We start from the raw sequence: 19,270 nt of genomic DNA, 5'->3' as shown, positions 1-19,270 counted from the left end.
CCAGAAGTGGTCAATCCCTTTCAGCCCTAACATTGCACTGTTCTAAATCATGAAGGCAGAATGTCTACAAACGCATTTAGAAGGAAAGNCTCTCTCTCCTAGAAATAAATAAAACATTTAAAAAATAAATAAATAAATAAATAAAAGAAGAAGACTTACAGGCTTCAATCCAAGACCGTGACATAGGAAGAGCCTGACGTCACCACAACTACAGATATACCAACCTACACCGATTTACAGAGCAATTCCTCCTGAAGAGCTGAGGGCTGACTGAACAGCTTCTACACAAGGAAACACAGAGAGACCATAGAGATAGGAGAGAGATGGAAACACAGTAACAAAAGGAACCCTCACCCCCAACATACTGAAGGACTATGAGCATATCTGACCGCCTGGGGCAGAGGAAGTAACAGGACAACCACTATATACAGGATCCAGCCCCAGACCACTGTCAAACAGCAGGGGAGCTGCCGGAACTCTCTCCAAGTTGGAGGAGCGAATCCCACTGTTTCCTCCATCCACTTTGATAAAGTGGACAAGAGGAGGGTCCAGACACCACAGCCGGCCTGCTGCTTGGGCAAGACCAGGGCCCTATCCATAAGAGCCCCGGACACCCACACCCTGGGGCACAGACAAAAGACTGAGGTTTAAAACAACAACTAAAACACAAAGGCACTGGCTCGATGACTTCACCAAATAGCGGGGGGAGCAGCTGGAGTTCTCTTTTCTCTCCCCTCTCCACCATGACAGCACAGATGGGAGCACGGTCCAGTGTCCTAGCCAGCCTACCACCTCAGTCGGCCTCAGGCCCCTAACCCACAGCAGGGCCAAGCTGTCCCACCGGGGTGGCCCCAGCACAGCACACACGGAGACATCCCTAGTCAGCACTCACGACAGCTCCAGCCATCTCACCACGGTGATACAGGCACAAAGCACCAGGGACACTCCAGGCCTGTACGCTAGCTCCAGATGACTTGCTAGGGCACCTGTGGCACAGAAAACTCTCGGCAACCCCAGCTCACATCTGCCTCAGCCCCAGCCACCCTACTAGGGCACTGCCTGTGCTGAGCACCCTGGTACACCTTGCCATGCACCCACTTCAGTATCAGCTGTCCTAGAAGGGTGTTCTGTGTACAGACATTCCTGGGACAGTCCTGGCCACACCCACTGTAGCTCTGGCCATCCAACTAGGCCAGCCCCAAGCACAGAGTGCCCTGAGACCCCCAGTCCATGCCAGCCACAGCTCCAACCAGCCAGCCAAAGTCACCAGGCACATAGAGCCTACACAGGGACAACCCAACACTAGACCACTCCTTCAAGTTTAGAAGCACCTCTCCTACCTAATTCATAGAAACAAACATAGAAACTCATGCAAAATGGGGAGACAGAGGAACTGGCTCCAAGCAAAAGAATTAAGAAAAAACTCAGAAAAAGAACTAAATGAAATAGAGATTACCAGTCTACCTGATAAAGAGTTGAAAGTAATGGTCATAAAGATGTTTACCAGAATAGAGAGAAGAATGGATGAACTTATCAGAAACTTCAACAAGGAGATAGCAAACATCAAATAGAGCAAAAAAGAGTTGAAGAATACAATAACCAAAATAAACAATACACTAGAGAGCATCAACAGCAGATTAGAGGATGCTCTAACTAGAAGAACATATCAGTGATAAGCAAGACTGGGAAATGGAAAACTTCCAAGCTCAACAGCAAAAAGAAAATAATTAATAAAAAATGAGGGCAGGTTCAAGGATCTCCTGGACAATCTTAATCAAACACTTTGCAAGGCAGGGATCCCAGAGGGGGAGAGAGAGAGAGAGAGAGAGAGAGAGGGAGAGAGGGAGAGAGAGAGAGAGAGAGAGAGGGAGAGAGAGAGAGAGAAAAGGGGGAAAGATACTTGAAGAAATAACTGAAAACTTCCCTAAGCAAGGGAAGAAAACAGACATAAAGTTCAGGAAACAGAGTTCATCCTGTGAAGATGAACCCAAGGAAGTCCGCACCATGGCAATAATTAAATGCCAAAGATTAAACATAAAGATAATTTTAAAACCAACAAAAGAGAAGCAGCTAGTAACATACAAGGGAAACCCCATAAAACTATCAGCTAATTTTTCAGCAGAAAATCTGCAGGCCAAAAGAAATAGCATGAAATATTTGAAGCACTCAACGGGAAAGACGTACAATGAAAAATGCTCTACCCGGCAAGGTTAACATTCAGAATTGAAGAATAGATAAAGAGTTTCCCAGACAATTAAAAGTTAAAGGAGCTCACCACCACTAAACTGGCCTTACAGAAAATGTTAAAAGGACTTCTTTAAATGGAAAAGGAAAGGCCATAATTAGAAGAAAGTTAGGAAAGGAAAAAATTTCCTGAGTAAAAGCAAACACACAGTAAAGGTAATCACTTATAAAGCTAGCATGAAGATTAAAAGATATAAGTAGTGAAATCAATGATCTAGAAAATTGGTTAAGGAGACTCACAAAATGAAAAGATATAAAAATATGATAACATATACATGAAACATGGAGAATAGGAGTAAAAATAAAGTTCTCTTAGAAAGTGGTCAAACCTAAGTAATCATTAACTTAATATAGACTGCTATATACTTAGAATGTTTTATATGAACTTCATGGTAACCATAAACCAAAAACCTATAATAGAGACACAAAAAATAAAGACAGTAAAGCATAACACTGAAGTAAGTCATCAATCACAAGAGAGCAAGAGAAGAAGGGAACAGAGAAAATCTACAACAAAAACTAGAAGACAATAAACAAAATGGCAATTAGCATATAACTACCACTAATTAAGTGTAAGTGGTCTAAATGCTCCCAACAAAAACCATAGAGTGACAGAATGTATTAAAAAAACAAGACCCTCCTATCTTCTACCTACAAGAGACTCACTTCAGACCTAAAGACACACATAGACAGAAAGTGAAAGGATGGAAAAAGACGCCCCATACAAATGGAAATGGACAAAAAAAACCCCACAAAACGCCAGGGTACTAATACTTATATCATACAAAACAGACTTTAAAACAAAGACTGTAACAAGAGACAAAGAAGGGAATTACATAATGATAAAGGGAACAATCCAACAAGAAAATATAACAAGTGTAAATATCTATACACCCAATATAGGAGCACCTAAATACATAAACAAATATTAACAGACTAAAGGGACAAAGAGGCTGTAATATAATAATAGCAAGGACGTTAACACCCCACTTTTATCAATGGATAGATCATCTAGGCAGAAAATCAATGACAAAACTTAGACCAGATGGTCTTAAACTATACAGAGCATTCTATCCAGAAGCAATAGAATATACATTCTTTTTAAATGCACGTGGCCTATTCTCCAAGAAAGATCATGTTAGGCCATGAAAAAGTTTCAATAAATTTAAGATGACTAAATCATACCATGCATCTTTTCTGACCACAATGGTATAAACCTAGAAATCAATTACAAGAAAAAAACTGGAAAAATACCACATATGTGCTACTAAACAACCAATGGGTCAAGCAAAAAATCCAAGTGGAAACTAAAAAAAAAAGGAGACAAATTAAAATGAAAACACAATGGTCCAAAACTTTTGGAATGCAACAAAAGGAGTTCTAAGAGAGACATATATAGCAATACAAGCCCACCTCAAGAAATAAGAAAAATATTAAATAAGCAATTGAAACTTACACCTAAAGGAACTAGAAAATGAACAAACACAGCTCAAAGTAAGTGCAAGGAAGAAAATAATAAAGATCTGAGCAGAAATAAATAAAATAGAAAACTAAAAATTGAAATGATTAACAAAAACAAAAGCTGGTTCTTTGAAAAAATAAACAAAAGTGAAAAAACTCTAGGAAGACTCACCAAGTAAAAAAGAGAAGAGGACCTAAATAAACAAAGTCAGAAATGCAAGAGAAGTACAACACCACAGAAACACTATGAGAAACTGTGTACCAATAAACTGGACAACATAGAAGAAATGGGTAAATTTCTAAGAACATACAACCTTCCAAAACTGAATCAAGAAGAAGAAAATCTAACTAGAGCAATTACTAGTAATGAAATTAAACTGATAATCAAAAAACTCCAATAAACTAAAGTCCAGCACCAGATGGATTCACAGGTAAATTCTACCAAAGCTTTAAAGAAGAGTTAATACCTATTCTCCTCAAACTACTCTAAAAAAAGAGGAATGGAAGCTTCCAAATATATTCTATGAAGTCTGAATTACTCTCATGCCAACATAGACAAATATGCTACAGAAAAAGAAAACTATGGGCCAATATCAATGAACACAGATGCAAAAATTCTCAACAAAATATTAGCAAACCAAATTCAGTAATACATTAAAAGAATTATTCCCCATAATCTAGTGGGATTTATTCTGGGGATATAAGGATGTTTTAGTATTTGCAAATCAGTCACATGATGATAAACCACATTAACAACAACAGAAAGAACAAAATTCATATGATCATCTCAATAGATATAGAAAAAGCATTTGGCAAAAGGAACATCCATTCATGATAACAACTCTCAAAACAGTGGGCTTAGAGGAAACATACTTCAACAGAATAAAGGCCACAGAGGACAAATCCACAAATAACATCATACTCAATGGAAAGCTTCTCCTCTAAAATCAGATACAAGACAAGGATGTCCACGCTCATTACTTTTATTTAACACAGTACTGGAAGTCTTCGACACAGTAATCAGACAAGAAAAAGAAATAAAAGTCATCCCAAGTAGTAAGGAAAGAAAACAAGTGTCGTCGCTTTTTGTAGATGACATGATACGATACATAGACAACCCTAAAGGGGGGTTCCTGGGTAGCTCAGTTGGTTAAGCATACACAACCCTAAAGACTCCACCAAAAAAGTTCAGATGTAATAAATGAATTCAGTAAAGTTGCAAAATACAAAATTAATGCACAAAAATCAGTTTCATTTCTATATACTAATTAAAAAGAATCAGAAAGAAAAATTAAGAAAACAATCCCATTTATAACTGCACCAAAAAGAATACTATACCTAGGAATAAACTTAGCCAAGGAGGTGAAAGACCTGTACTCCAAAATCTATAAAACACTGAAGAAAGAAAGTGAAGATGGGGCACCTGGGTGGCTCAGTCAGTTGAGCATCTGATTTCTGCTCAGGTTATGATCTCATAGCTCATGAGTTCAGCTCCACGTTGGGCTCTGTACTGACAGCTCAGAGATTCTGTGTCTGTCTCTCTCTGCCCCTCCTCTGCTTGCACTTCATCTCTCTCTTTCAAAAATAAATAAACATTAAGATATTTTAAAAAAAGAAACTGAAGACACAAGCAAATAGAAAAATATACCACGCTCATGGATTGATAGAATATTGTTAAAATGCCCATAGTACCCAAAGCAATATATACAGTGAAATGTCTATCAAATACCAGTAGCATTTTTCACAGAACTAGAACAAATAATCCTAAAATTTGTATAGAACCAAAAAAGACCCCAAATAACAAAAGCAACCATGAGAAAGAACAAAGTTGGAGCTATCACAATTCCAAATATCAAGGTATACTACTAAACTATAATGATCAAAACAGTATGGTACTAGTACAAAAACAGACACGTAGATCAAAAGAAAGGATAAGAAGCCTAGATGTAAACCTAAACTTAAAAGGTCAATTAATCCACAGCAAAAGAGGAAAGAATATACAGTGAGGTAAAAACAGTATTTTCAATAAATGGTGCTGGGAAAACTGGATAGTTACATGCAAAAAATAAAGAAAGAAAGAAAGAAATTGGACCACCTTCTTACACACATACACAAAAATAAACTCAAAATGTATTAAAGACCTAAATGTAAGACCTGAAACCATAAAACTCCTAGAAAAAAGCATAGGCAATAATTTCTCTGACATTTGGTCATGGCAACATTTTTTTAAGATACATCTCCTAAGGCAAGGGAAACAAAAGCAAAAATAATCTATTGAGACTGCACCAAAATAAAAAGCTTTTATGTAGCAAAGGCACTGATCAACTGAGTGAAAAGACAACTTGCCGAATGGGAGAAAATATTTCCAAATGATATATCTGAAAAGGGATTCATATCCAAACATATAAAGAACTTATACAACTCAACATCAAAAAATAGTAATAATCCAAGTTAAAAATAGAAGAGGACCTGAATAGAAATTTCTCCAAAGACGACATACAGATGGCCAACAGACACATGAAAAAATGCTGAACATCACTCATCATCAGGGAAATGCAAATCAAAACCACAAGGAGGTATCACCTCACACCTATCAGATGGCTAGAATCAAAAAGGCAAGAAATAACAAGTATTGGCAAATGTGGGGAAAAAAGGAATCCTCTTACACTGTGGTAGTAATGCAAACTGGTAAAGCCACTCTGGAAAACAGAGTGGCTCCTCAAAAAACAGAGGTTCCTCAAAAAATTAAAAAATAGAAATACCATATGATCCAGTATTTACCCAAAAAAGCAAAACCACTAACTTGAAAAGATTCATGTGCCCTAGGTTTATTGTAGCATGATTTACAATAGCCAAATTATGGAAGCAACCCAAATGTCATTGGTAGATGAACGTATTAAGGAGATATGGTCTATGTACACACACACACACACGCACGCACGCACAAAATGGTATATTACTCAGCCATAAAAAAGAATGAGATCTTGCCATTTGCAACAACATGGCTCGACCTAAAGGGTATTATGTTAAGTGAAATAAGTCAAATACCATCTGATTTTAATTATACATGAAATCTAAAAATCAAAACTAAGTGAACAAACAAACAAAAGCAGAAACAGACCCATAAATACAGAAAACAAACAGGTGGCCGCCAGAGGGGAGAGCGGTGGAGATGGGCAAGATGGGTGAAGGCAGTGGAGATACAGGCTTCCCATTATGAAAGGAGTCAGTCACGGGGTTGAAAGGTGCAGTGCAGGGAACAGAAGGGATGGTAGGTAGTAGTGTTGTGTGGTGACAGCCGGTAGCTAGGCGAGCACAGCATAAGGTACCGACGTATCAAATCACTATGCCGTATACCTGGAGCTAATGCTTCAGGGAGATAAACACTGTGTGTCAACCATTCTTCAATAAAAAAAATAAAAAAATAAAAGACCAAATATAAATTTTAAAAGTAATATAAAAAAAATAAAGATTTTCAAAACAAAAGTTCAAACAAACATGAACAAGTGACAGAAGTGAATTTATTAAACTACTTTTGTTCCTGAGTCTGTGAGATGAAGGAATGCATCTATTATTCTGTACTTTGTCTTCCCTCGTGACCACTTGTTTTATTAATATCCATGACAGTGACACCACATGACATTCGCCACCTGTGTGGCACTAATCCTCCGATGCACACAATAACACTGGGAGGTAAGTCACACAGGTGCTGTTCCCCCGTTTTATGGGCGCCTTCAAGCGAGAGGCTTCCTGAGAACCAAAGGGACGAAGCTCCCACCCAGGATGCATGTCTCCAACCCCGTGTTCTCCGACAGCCCCCATTCGCGAGGTAGGGTGATCATCAGGTAGAGCCAGGCAAGGTCAGATGTCTGAAATATTAACTTCCATAGCAGGCAAATGAGGAAGCGAAACCTGTGATCAGACAGGGTGACGTATTATTATGATAATAGGTAATCAACATGTACTAGGCACTTTTTTTTTTTTTTAATGCAGGCTCAATACCAAGTAAGAGATAAGTAGGTACCAAGTGAAGAGGAGTTATCTTTCCCTCACAAGAGATCCAAGGGAGGGTAGGAAGTCAGTAGCCAATATCCTAGTGTGGCCGTCTAACGTAGGGGTGTGCACAGACTGGAGGAACAGGGCATAAATACCAGTGCATGTGTCATAAGTATCAGTTGAATAAACTTCACAAGGTGCTTGCTTTTTTTCTCCCGTTCCCCAAAGACAAAGGTTAATGGCCCTGCTGCAATTAGGAAGAAGATACGAATGCAGCGAAACAAACATAAATGCAGCCACAGGGTCACCAGCTCTCTGCGAAGTCACGGTCACAGGAGGCAATGCATTGCGACAGGTAGGAAAAGCTGTAAGAGGTGCAGGACAGTCACTACAACCATAGCTCTGGGAGCCAGATGTCTGGTGTCCGTTCCACAACTCACGTGCATGTGAGACGACCCTGACAAGTTCTGTCCCCGCAAATCGACTGCTCTACCTGACATGTGGTTCCTTCCCATCTGGGAAGTCTCATTTTTTTCTGAGACAAACCAGAAAGCATCAGTAAGGAAATCAAAGTTTCTACCACTTCCTTATACCAGACTTTCATGGAATCTGTGTAATTTTAAACTTCTTTCACCGTTGCCATATAAGGAGAGCATCACTGTTTCTCTTCCTCGGTTGAATTTACTGCTCATGTTTGGCCTGAAGATTGGGATGCCCCGTGCACCCTACAAGCTATCGCTGCTTCTTTTCAATTTGTTACTTGTTTATCAGGACTGTTCCTATCGTGTGGAAATCGGTTTCACTACAGTAGGCCTTCTTGGCCTCATATGAGGCATAAGGTAATGAGTGGCCAGCTTTAAATTGACGCCTTAGAGGCGCCTGGGTGGCACAGTCAGTTAAGCATCCAGCTTCAGCTCAGGCCATGATCACACGGTTTGTGGGTTCGAGCCCCGCGTCCAGCTCTCTGCTGACAGCTCAGAGCCTGGAGCCTGCTTCGGATTCTGTCTCTCTCTCTCTCTGACTCTCCCCTGCTCATGCTGTCTCTCTCTCTCTCAGAAATAGATAAAAAACATTAAAAAATTAAAAAATAATTTAAAAAAAGAGCAGGAATCAAGACACTTTAAGCTGTCCTGACATTATTCACATCAGCAGACAGTGTGGGGAGAAAGCTGTACAGTGAGAGCAAGAACTGGGGTCTGAAGCTGAAGCACAAGAACGGGAACCCTCCACTTCGATGGCTTCCAATCAAACCCTGAGTAGCTCACAAACAACTTCTTGGGTTCTTCACCTCCTACCTAGTGGATGTTGACTCACATTATAAAACAACTGTTGGCCCACCCCATACCCTCTGCTTGAGAGGCGCTTGTTGCCTTTTTCACGAGCAAAAAAAAACGCACTGGCAAAGTGGTGGCAAAGCTACTTCAACAACATTAGCTCTCTGTTCTGAATGTGACCAATGCTCTCCGTTTTATTGCCAGAGTTGTATTATACAACAATTATACAACATCCATCTGTATAATTAATTAAATAAAATGCAAGCTGGGCAGACTATTTTACGTGACATTAACCCAGAGTAGAACATGATGATGTAGTAGCACTGGAAAGTTTAAAACAATATTTTCACACACCAACCTTTTGGCCTTTCCCTCTTTTCTTTGATTCCTCGTGAGGTCTGGTGAGGTCCTGACAGCCTTCCAATGAGCCACCTAACACTTCATGCCTTGCTGGTCCATTTTTAACACCTGGAACCCAAGAGGATTTGAAGATTAGTTAGAACTTCACATGGACTGAATACTAATGCAACTTAAGCAAGCTAAAAATTTGAATATTAATTTATGCACACTGGTAACACGAAAGTACTAGTCCTTTTAAATAAACACTGCATACATCTTGCTCTATAAAGGTCTATTTAGAATTTTCCGTTTATTCCATTACAATTGCTAAGCGGAATTCACTTAACTCAAAGGTCAGAAATAATTTCGCCGTCAGGTGACGATGCACCAGTTCTACGGTATCCTATCATCCAGCAGGTAATGCAAGAAGACGTATGTCCATACCTGATGCAGTATTCAAACTTCAAACTTGCAGACTTTTACAAACTCAAAGAAAGTAGTTCTATATTAGAGGAATAAGTATCCTTAGCTTTAGGGTCAGATATACTCTAGAAAACAGTCTATAGTACAGCACAAAGCTTTAGGTTTCCATCTGCAAATGATAGATGATTCTATTCCCCACAAATTTCCACCTTAGACCAGCATCTTGCCATGAAGATACATAAACCAAAAAGATAGTCATCAAGTGAAATTTGTTGCATCAGATGCCAAATAGTGTAGAAATCCTGCACAATGCACAATGAAGTGTGAAAGGTCTACTTGGAATTGCTACAACTTTATATGGTGTTCCTCATCTCTTTCCTCCCAATAAAGTTTGCCTACTATGTGACTTAGCTGGTATTTGGAAGAAAGACAAAGGAAAACCAGCTATCACTTCTACGGTCTCAACAGGATGATATGTATAAAAGGTGGATAGCAGCCTGGGGAACGCCACAGCCAGGTGACAATGAGTCATCCCACACAACCCACCATCACCATCATCCAACTCATCAGTCATCGATGCTTGGATCAACAACGCCTGATACTCAGGGTACCCACTGGAGGCACACAAACACTGATCCTACTCTTGGGGAGCTTACAACCCAACAGACAACAGTGATGTCGAAAGCGAGTATGAGGCAAAAATAACCTACATGCCAGAAGAAATCAAAAATCATATAACATGAGAATGACTGCTTTGTGACTATTTCAAATAAAATAAAAGGCTCTAATAAAACAGATAAGGTTAATTTTGGAGGGTCCGATTTTAAAGTTTTAACCATCTTTCAAAAATGGGATTCGAGCTAAGTGAAAACAAATGCATGATGGTTAAATATTTTCTTGAATTCAAACTCATTACTGTTTTTGCAACTTGTACCCTAAAGATGTTTTAAGGTCAGGTTCTGATCCACCTTATGCTAAACCCTAATACTAAATCCCTTTTGGAGACAACACCAATCGCATGCTGACCCCACTATCTCCTCGATGATCTTCTATATTTGAGATTTATTCCACCTGTTTCCTGGCAAGCTAAAGACAGACTTTACCTGAGGAGATGGATTAGTGGGCCATGTATTGTGCAGTTTATAGTTTGCTCTAAGATCCACCTAAGTTTCTTTTACTCATTTTGAAGGTGAAAGTATCTATCTACCTACCTACCTACGTATGTATGTATCTATCTATATGTATGTAATGCTATCTAAGCATTACTTTCCAAGACACTCAACAACCACTTTTTGAGAATTTCTAATGCCTAGGGGAGGACATGGATTACATCCATGTATTTTTAAGATCTAAGATTGCAAGTATTAGAATAGAATATTAACGGTATTGACCATTCATTTTTTAAAAAGTCTAAATGTTTACTCAACGCACTAGTACATAGAAATAAGAAAAGCAGAGGACTGCAGATATAATTTGAAGCCAATGCACCCTGTTGTTGCACCATGAGTAAGTCTGCTGCTTGCTAGTGTTTGTGTGTCAAAAAAAGACACTCTTACAGCCACATGCCTCAGTTCTAGCCAAGAAACACATACTGTGAAGCATTTTGTAAACAAAGATCTTTAAAAACATGTATCATGACCTTTTAAAACTTAAGACTGATATTGCTAATGATATATTTTCATTTTCACACATCACATAACCACAAAATGATACAAGTACAGACCTCTCTCTCCTTCAGATGGGATTACGTCCTGATAAACGAATTACAAGTTGAAAAACGTGGAAGTCGAAATGCACTTCACGCACCTAACCTACTGAACATCATAGCTTAGCCCACTCTTAGCCTAACCAGGCTCAGAACACTTCTAAGAGGCTAGAGCTAGGCAGTATGACCTAACACACAGCAAGTGATGTGTTGACTCTTGCATGCAGTTTAATGAATACGGTACTGGAAGTGACAAAGAGAATGGTTGTCAGTGTGACGGTTATTGACCATCGTGACTCCATGGCCACCTGGGAGTTGCGCTCACTCACAGTTCACTGCTCAGCATCACAAAGGCATGCAGAGTTCCATACTGCATATCCAAGCCGTATACCACGTACGGACAGCCCCAGGCGCAATGCAACTTCAAAGCTCTAAGTACAGTTTCTACTGAATGTGTGTTGCTTTCACACGGTATCAAAGTCAGATTATTAAGTGAATCATCATGAGTTGGGAACGGCCTGTCTGTGAGTTCTTAGGTGGTTATGTAAAAGAGCATTTTCACAAGCTCAGCTAGGCAAGCTGTTACTATGTTTTTTTTAAAGATGTTTCTGAAAAACCACAAGCAGCTGAAAGTGCAAATTGCAAAGCTGGTAGGAGAGAGTGGCCAGTTGTTAATCCTTTCCACAGCTCACCAACACACTTCCTCTCCACTTTCCTGCTCCCCCCACCCCCGCTCCATGGCTCCTGCCATTTGCTCCAAAGCTGCAGTTTCTCAAGGAGGTCATCAGCTCTCCTCTCTCCCCCGAGCGTGGTCCGAACAGGCCCCACAGTCACCCACTACTCAAAGGTCCTAACTCCATGCCTCTTGCCAGGAGGCTTAATACACCCAACTGCCTCACAGATCCCTATCTTAAATGGGAGATTTCAGAGAGATTTCAATCAACACACCCCTGGGCCCTGTTTGACCGTTTTATCAGCCATCTACGTATCAAGGTTGTAAATCCTAGACTCTCTCCTCCTTGTCACCTCAACTTCATGACACAAGTGATTCACTTAGTTTTCAAAAAGTGATCAGAGAGAAGAGACCCTCACAGCCCCAGAACTTTTACTGTTAAGTTATACTGCCCGGGATTTCATCAGTTAGAAATCTGTTTGGGTTGGGGTGTCTGGGTGGCTCAGTGGGTTAAGTGTCTGACTCTTGGTTTCAGCTCAGATCATGATCTCACAGCTGTTGAGTTCGAGCCCCACATCGAGTTCTGCACTGACAGCATGGAGCCTGCTTCAGATTCTCTCTGACCCTCCCCTGCTCATGCTCTCTCGGTCTCTCAGAAAATAAAAATGAAAAAACATGAAAAAAAAGTTTCAGTTAACAGTATCATCAAAATACATCAAGGAAGGTCAGAAAGTGAACTCATTCACTTCTCCGTGTGGATGAGTTAAGTCACTGCCTCCACTACGCCTAACAGCGATGATCGGGATTAAGAGGTGATTTTCATACCAAGTGAAAATAATATTACCACTTTTGAGGCAGAACCAGGCTAAGGCAACCTAAGGTCATATGTAACCTAAGTGCTAGGAAAAGAAAGAGATGAAGACATGGATGTTGAGAAAACCACTGAATTCCCGAAGGGAACCTGGCGCACGTCAATGCTGTGTGCAGGACAGAGGCATAGTACGAAACGCACTCTTACTTCCAACATCTATCCTCCTGTATTTTACTTTCCTGCTTCCACGACACAAGACTAACACTAGTACCAGCAATACAGCTAGACACTCACTCTGCAAGATCAACTACATCAAAGATGAAAAGGCTTCTGAAGCCTTTTCTGATTCTGATTCAAGAATCCATATAGTTAACATGTAAAAGCATACCCCAAATCTGAACAATATCCCACCAGGAAATTCCTTCTGAGTCTCTAAAATCTAAATAAAGAGTCATTTAAGAACAGCCTAGAATGCAAAATCTTAAGACTGTGGAAAGAGCCTTCAAAGATACCTAGGAAAAATCCTTGCCATATAATTTTGGGATTTGGGACACATGCGAATTATTCATGTGTTCTATACACAGCTCAGCTAACTAAAGAATCTGTATCTTTTTTTATCTAATAAAATATCAAGTTCACTTTATAAATACAAAAGTAAATCTAATCATGAGTATCAAAAGATGTGGGATCTTTTCCTTTAAAATCACTGTAGAGATCATTAAAATTTATTTTAACATGCAAACTAGTGTTAATACCATATAACCTTTCCCACTGGGAGTAATTTCTCCATCTTTCTAATTCCCTGATATCTGCATATGGATTATCTTGACTGTATCTTCCCTACTTGTCTTAGTTCCTTAAGGAAAAGGGATAGTTTCACATCAACCTTATCTCCCTGCACCCCCCCGCCCCGTGTTTATCCCAATACGTGAGACACAGTAGGTGAAGGGCAATCATAATAATGAATAGACGAACAAATCAAACAAATAATCAACAGGTTGTACCCCCTTCCTTACAGCCAGCCTTTCTGTTCAGGCTGAGTGACCCACACTGAGCTGCTAGGGGTGCTTACCTTCAGGGAGTGTACTAGCAGGTTCTGGGAGAGAAGGTTCAGAGAAACAGTCTTCTGAAAACATTTGTGTATTACCTGAATTGTCAAAAGGTGCAATCATTACTCTTCAATCTAAAATATTGAAGGGGCATCTAGGTGGCTCAGTCGGTTGAGTGTCTGACTCTTGGTTTCAGCTTAGGTCATGATCTCGCAGTTCGAGGGTTCAAGCCCTGTGTTGGGCTCTGTTTCTCTCCCTGTCTCTCTGCCCTTTCCCTTCCCCCATTCTCTCCCTCCTTCCAATGTCTCAAAATAAATAAACTTCAAATTAAATATTCGAGAAATACATGTTTATGTATACCTATGTATTTGATACAGTAGTACTTAACAATTTCTCTTGAAGAAATAATCAGAATATGCAAAATATTGAATAATATCTAAATGCCTAGGATTTGATGGGATTAGTTCTTATTAAGTATATACGAAATATTTTCAACTCAATTTAAAAAAATAGTATGCCTCTTACTGATTAAATAGGATGTAAAATACATCATAAGATTATCAAACTTTCTCATATGGTTGCAAAACAAATCTGAAATTATAAAACACTTCTCTACCTTGGGATTATGAATTGTGAAGAAACATGCAAAAATCCATCTTTTACAAATACAGCATTTCTGCCTCTCAACTCTGTATTGAACCACATCAATCATTCTCTAAGCAGACACTAGTTGTCATTATGCTACTTTTTCCTTCAAAGTCAGGATGAAGCCTCATAATCCTTCCAACCTAGAGCAATAAGCAATGGCCCCTAACCAACTGAAGTCAGCACAGACCCCATTTGTTATTTCTGTCTCTGGGATTCATGCACTACGACAGAGCACTGTTGTATTATGAAGGCTGTAGTGTGATTTAAAATCTGTACTTCAGCAGGGATGGCATATGACGTATGTGTGCTAATTTGCCTCCATTCAAACACTCCAGTGGTCAGCTAATAGGGTTAACAAATACCACACTCAAGAGACAACTCCTAGAAATCCTTCTGCCCAATTATTATTAGATCTTTTGCTAAGTGGCAAAATGGATCAAAGAAATGAGCCATAATTGGTGAGGTCATCAGTTTGTTAATCAGCATACTGTATGCCAGAAACCTTCCCCTGGTTAAATCCATAGATTCAAGAAAACTGGTTTAGCTAATATATTACGGGGGATCCCCTCACCCATGCATGAAAAGGGCATTATAATCCAGCATAAGCCAGAGCTGGTATTCCTGGGAGTGATATCCAAGACTTGGTCCTCTAAGTGGCCTTAGGAAAAACCGCAGGGTCAAAGTAGATCTGGTGACGTGATGCTGATGAGGTTAGAGTAATGTAACCCTAGAATTTTGTAAATGTCTAGTGTGTATTTCAGGTAATATGGAAGGTTCACCTGATGGACAAGACCAGGGAGCTTAGCATATAGGTCTTCTGAACAGTTCTCCACCTACTTGCTAGTAAATGTTTAATGTCTGTGTCTCTGAGACGAGGAGATTGTCAACTTCAACCTCTAATAAACGGTACTACCTATGGAAAAGAATCTAGTAGTAGAATATGGCCAAATCGCTAAGATACGGCACACATCTGTACTAACATGTAAGATTTTTTCAAGTACAGCAAAGAAGAAAGTTGTCCATTGAACCAGTGGACAAGAGTGAAGGTCTGGCTATGAAAGGAACTTCCTTCTGCTTTGGCCAATGGCCATGTGGCTGCACCAGGACCACCTCAGCCACCTTTGTCATTGAGAAACAAGTAGGAGCTGGCCGGCAGCTGCTTCAAGATGACCAGGCAGCTTTATCTACTTGGCAATTAAAAACGATTCCGGGGGTGGTCTGAAGGCCCATGATTAGAGGCACCATGGCTGCCGGAAAGCCGTCGCAACAGGTGAGCCTCGTCAAGCAGCTCTCCCTTCTTTTTGTCCTGCGGTGTCAGAACACACTAAGTGACATCTCCATTCCCGAGAAGTTTGATGTGAACAGATTTCCTGAACCGGAGCTGCATTTATTTCCACGTTTTTCAGACCCCGAGGCAAGAACAAAAGGATTTTATTTTGACACCCACTCAAATGCACAACTGAGACGTGGAAGTGATTAATTTGCAATACAAGACACACTAAAAGGCACGACTCAAGTGAAGAATCTCACAGATTTCCATAAATGCCTCATATGCGATGAACGTGCCTGATGAAAACCATCTGCTTATGGACCGATATCAGTATCTGGCAGTACCTGCCTGCAAAGGCGTGCTCAAAAGGAAAACATAAAATTTTATTGTACGCCTGCCTGCCTCAATAAATGTTTGCAATCAGTTCTGAAGATAGGAACACTCCATCTGAACCCCAATCAAGTGAAAAGTAATTCCTCTCCCAAAAACAGAAATCTGTTCTTCTCATTAGTAGACCTGATTTCAAAAAACTGCATGTATATTTGAGATTTGTCAATAACAATTTTGTAAAAATGCCTTTTCTTCTCTTTAAGTACTAACGGGTCTTGATTTTGCTTCCTGGTCCACAAAGCCTGAAATAGTTACTATCTGATTCCTTACAGAAAAAAATCCACTGACCCCTGAAATAGACTATATTAAAAAATGAAGTAAATCTATTACTCTATTGATACCAATATGGAGATATGCGACATTTTAAAAAAGCAAATGAGATAATATAATCCTATTTTTGCAGTAAAATCCCTTTGTAACATCTACCTGCACCCATAGTGCACCCTCACATGCACACGGTGTCTGGAAGGAATTACAGTGAACTGGTGACACCCAACTGTTCCTAGCAGACACTCCACAATCAGTTGGTTCTCACGGGGCATCCAGGGTGACGTGTAACTCAGAAATCCCATCTGGTGACTCCCCTTTTAAAAGCCCCCAGTGGCTTCTCAATCACACTTCAAAACAAAAAACAAAACAAAACAAAACAAAACCACTCCAAGTCTTGTCGGGTACTAGAGCCCCGGGGATCTGGCTCCTGGCTGCCTTTCTCGTTCATGTCCTCCCAGGCTTCCTTCAGCCCAATAAGGTGCAGCTGTACTGGCCTCTGTGCAGTACCTGCAAGCACCATCTACCCCAGGACATTTGTACTTGCTGTTTCTGCAGGCTGAACATGATTCCAGCAGTCATGGGACTGCCTGCTCTCCGATGCCTGGTGTGAGATCTAAGGCCACCTTATCTAACTGCCCGCACTGCTGGGGTTCTGTGTATCACAAGGCTCACTGGCTGAGGTCATGCTCACCTTCATGCACTGTGTCTTCCTCACTAGAACATGACCGCTATGCAAGGCACACACTGTTTGCTTCTCTGATATCTTCCAGCAAACCAGACGAGTGCCTGGAACACGACAGGTGAACAGCCAGGAGCTGTCATGGGAACTCAGAGGAGGTAAGCGAGGAAGAGAACAGGAACATCTGCTCTAAGCAACTTCTGTTACTGTGAGCATATATTCGTACACTGTTCATAAAATTAGAGAAGTCTAAAGAAAAAAATTACCGGTTAACAAGATTTAAGAGATTATTTAAAAAAAAAATTAAAGTTCCTCCCTCTGTTCCTGTTCTCCTCACGTTTCTTACTGACTCTCTGTAACTTGTTCTTGTAACCTTTACTGCACTCTCTACCGTCAGTATCAACAGGGGCAATGAGTACAAGTGAGCTGAAAGCAGAAATTGAAGAAAGACTTTTATTTCAACATAGAGGACTTGGGGGGCATCAGCTCCCCACGGAGTATTTTTCCTGCCCCACAGCCCGAGCACACAGGGAATGTGTAAAGTCCGCTGCAGGCTCTGTGCTTCTACCTGTGGAGAGCTTCCCAGAGGGGGCACCAGGTGGGCTGACGGGAGACAAGTTAAAGCACCGCTGGGTCTTGATTTTGTCACAGTAAAACAAAGGGACTTGGTTTTGGACAGACAATACAGAAGTCTCTCCCGCCCTAAAATGAGATGATTTTCTGCCTCTGCGGAATGACGGGAAACAAAGTGACCCTAAAAGACATCCTTACATTAGAGCGCACAGAATGTCTGCTTTCGTCTCAGAGTCAAGTTCAGTCACACCGGGGCCCTGGCAGCACGCCGCGGTGTGACAGCGCCCATCACATGATGCCGAACGCTGCAGTCCCCTGGAGCGCCCGGTGCCCGTCCCCGGGGTCTTCCACGTGCCCCAGACCCCGGGGCAGTGGACACGGGAGCGAGGCCCGCAGCACCCTGCTCCCAGGGACAACTGCGCTCTTTCTGAACAACGTCGGGGCTACGGGGTGCACCTCATGTCCGCAACCAGCCTTTTTTTCACTGAATTTATATTTTCACATCATTAAAAATTATTCAAAGTGTTTAAAAATAAACAAGATAAAAACTGAGGAAAAGAAGAATGTAAGCTTTAATAACAGAATATTCTTAACTCCCAAAATAATTCTATATACCTACTGTTTTATATTAACCTTCGAGTCAACATGATTTTAAAATATTTTGAAAACACATACTGAGCCTAACACGACATAAAGTTTGTCAAATTTCATATACTTTCAGAAAGCTAAGATATAAATGTAAGTTAAAAATATACAAAATTAATTCTTTGTGAGGCTATTCTGGGGACTTTATACCCAAAGAAAAGATCTACATCAGTGATTTCAACCCCCATAACTTCTGCATCTTGATAAGGATATTTAAAACCGCAGGGTGAGCAAATAATCAAGAATAATGTCGGTCTTATGGAAATTTTACGTAATCTTTAGGTGAAGAAGGTTGAGGTTCAAGATTTCGTCATACTTATGACTGCTGAAATCTATTTGTCCTGGCATTCAAAGTGTCAAATGTCTTCTATTGCCGCTACTTTTGCTACAATTACTGTAATTACACAGTTCATTACAATGGCTACAACTAAATTACACACAGAAATAAGTCTATTTAAATCGTACACTTAAAGCAAAATAAATAGAAGCCAAACAAGGCCTGTTACAACAAACTTACCCTGAGCAAAAATGTTAAAAATTTTTCTTTATAACACGGCCCAAAGTTTCTTCAAAATACACACTGCTAACGTATTTCCACACTTCCTTTCCGGTACCTTCTCCTTCCCTGAAAGAACCAACGCTCCGCCGCCTCGCAGAGCCTCACTCCCGCGGGCAGGGGATGCTCGGAGCCTGGCGAGGCCTCCAGGCGGCGTCCAGCAGGCGGCGCCCGCGAACGGGGGGAACGGGGCGCCCGCTCTGGGGGACGTGGGACGGCAGGCCTCCCCCGCTCGGCACCCACGCGGACCGGCTGGGAGGGAGG

At 40.7% G+C, this 19,270-nt stretch overlaps 1 protein-coding gene across 1 annotated transcript in view; it reads right to left on the bottom strand.

Annotated features, from left to right (window-relative positions):
• Positions 1 to 19,270, bottom strand: part of MCPH1 (microcephalin 1) — a 266,985-nt gene that overhangs the window by 199,180 nt on the left and 48,535 nt on the right. The window contains exons 9-13 of the mRNA XM_077754243.1: positions 19,065 to 19,258; positions 18,098 to 18,289; positions 17,801 to 17,958; positions 13,999 to 14,073; positions 9,334 to 9,443 (exon numbers count right to left, since the gene is read on the bottom strand). Coding sequence (XP_077610369.1) covers positions 9,334 to 9,443; positions 13,999 to 14,073; positions 17,801 to 17,958; positions 18,098 to 18,289; positions 19,065 to 19,258 — 729 coding nt within the window. The remainder of the gene's footprint in view (positions 1 to 9,333; positions 9,444 to 13,998; positions 14,074 to 17,800; positions 17,959 to 18,097; positions 18,290 to 19,064; positions 19,259 to 19,270) is intronic.

This window comes from Crocuta crocuta, unplaced genomic scaffold (genome assembly GCF_008692635.1).
Source record: "Crocuta crocuta isolate KB4526 unplaced genomic scaffold, BGI_CrCroc_1.0 scaffold1635, whole genome shotgun sequence".
NCBI classification, from domain to species: domain Eukaryota; kingdom Metazoa; phylum Chordata; class Mammalia; order Carnivora; family Hyaenidae; genus Crocuta; species Crocuta crocuta.
This window is presented reverse-complemented; position numbering and strand designations above follow the sequence as displayed.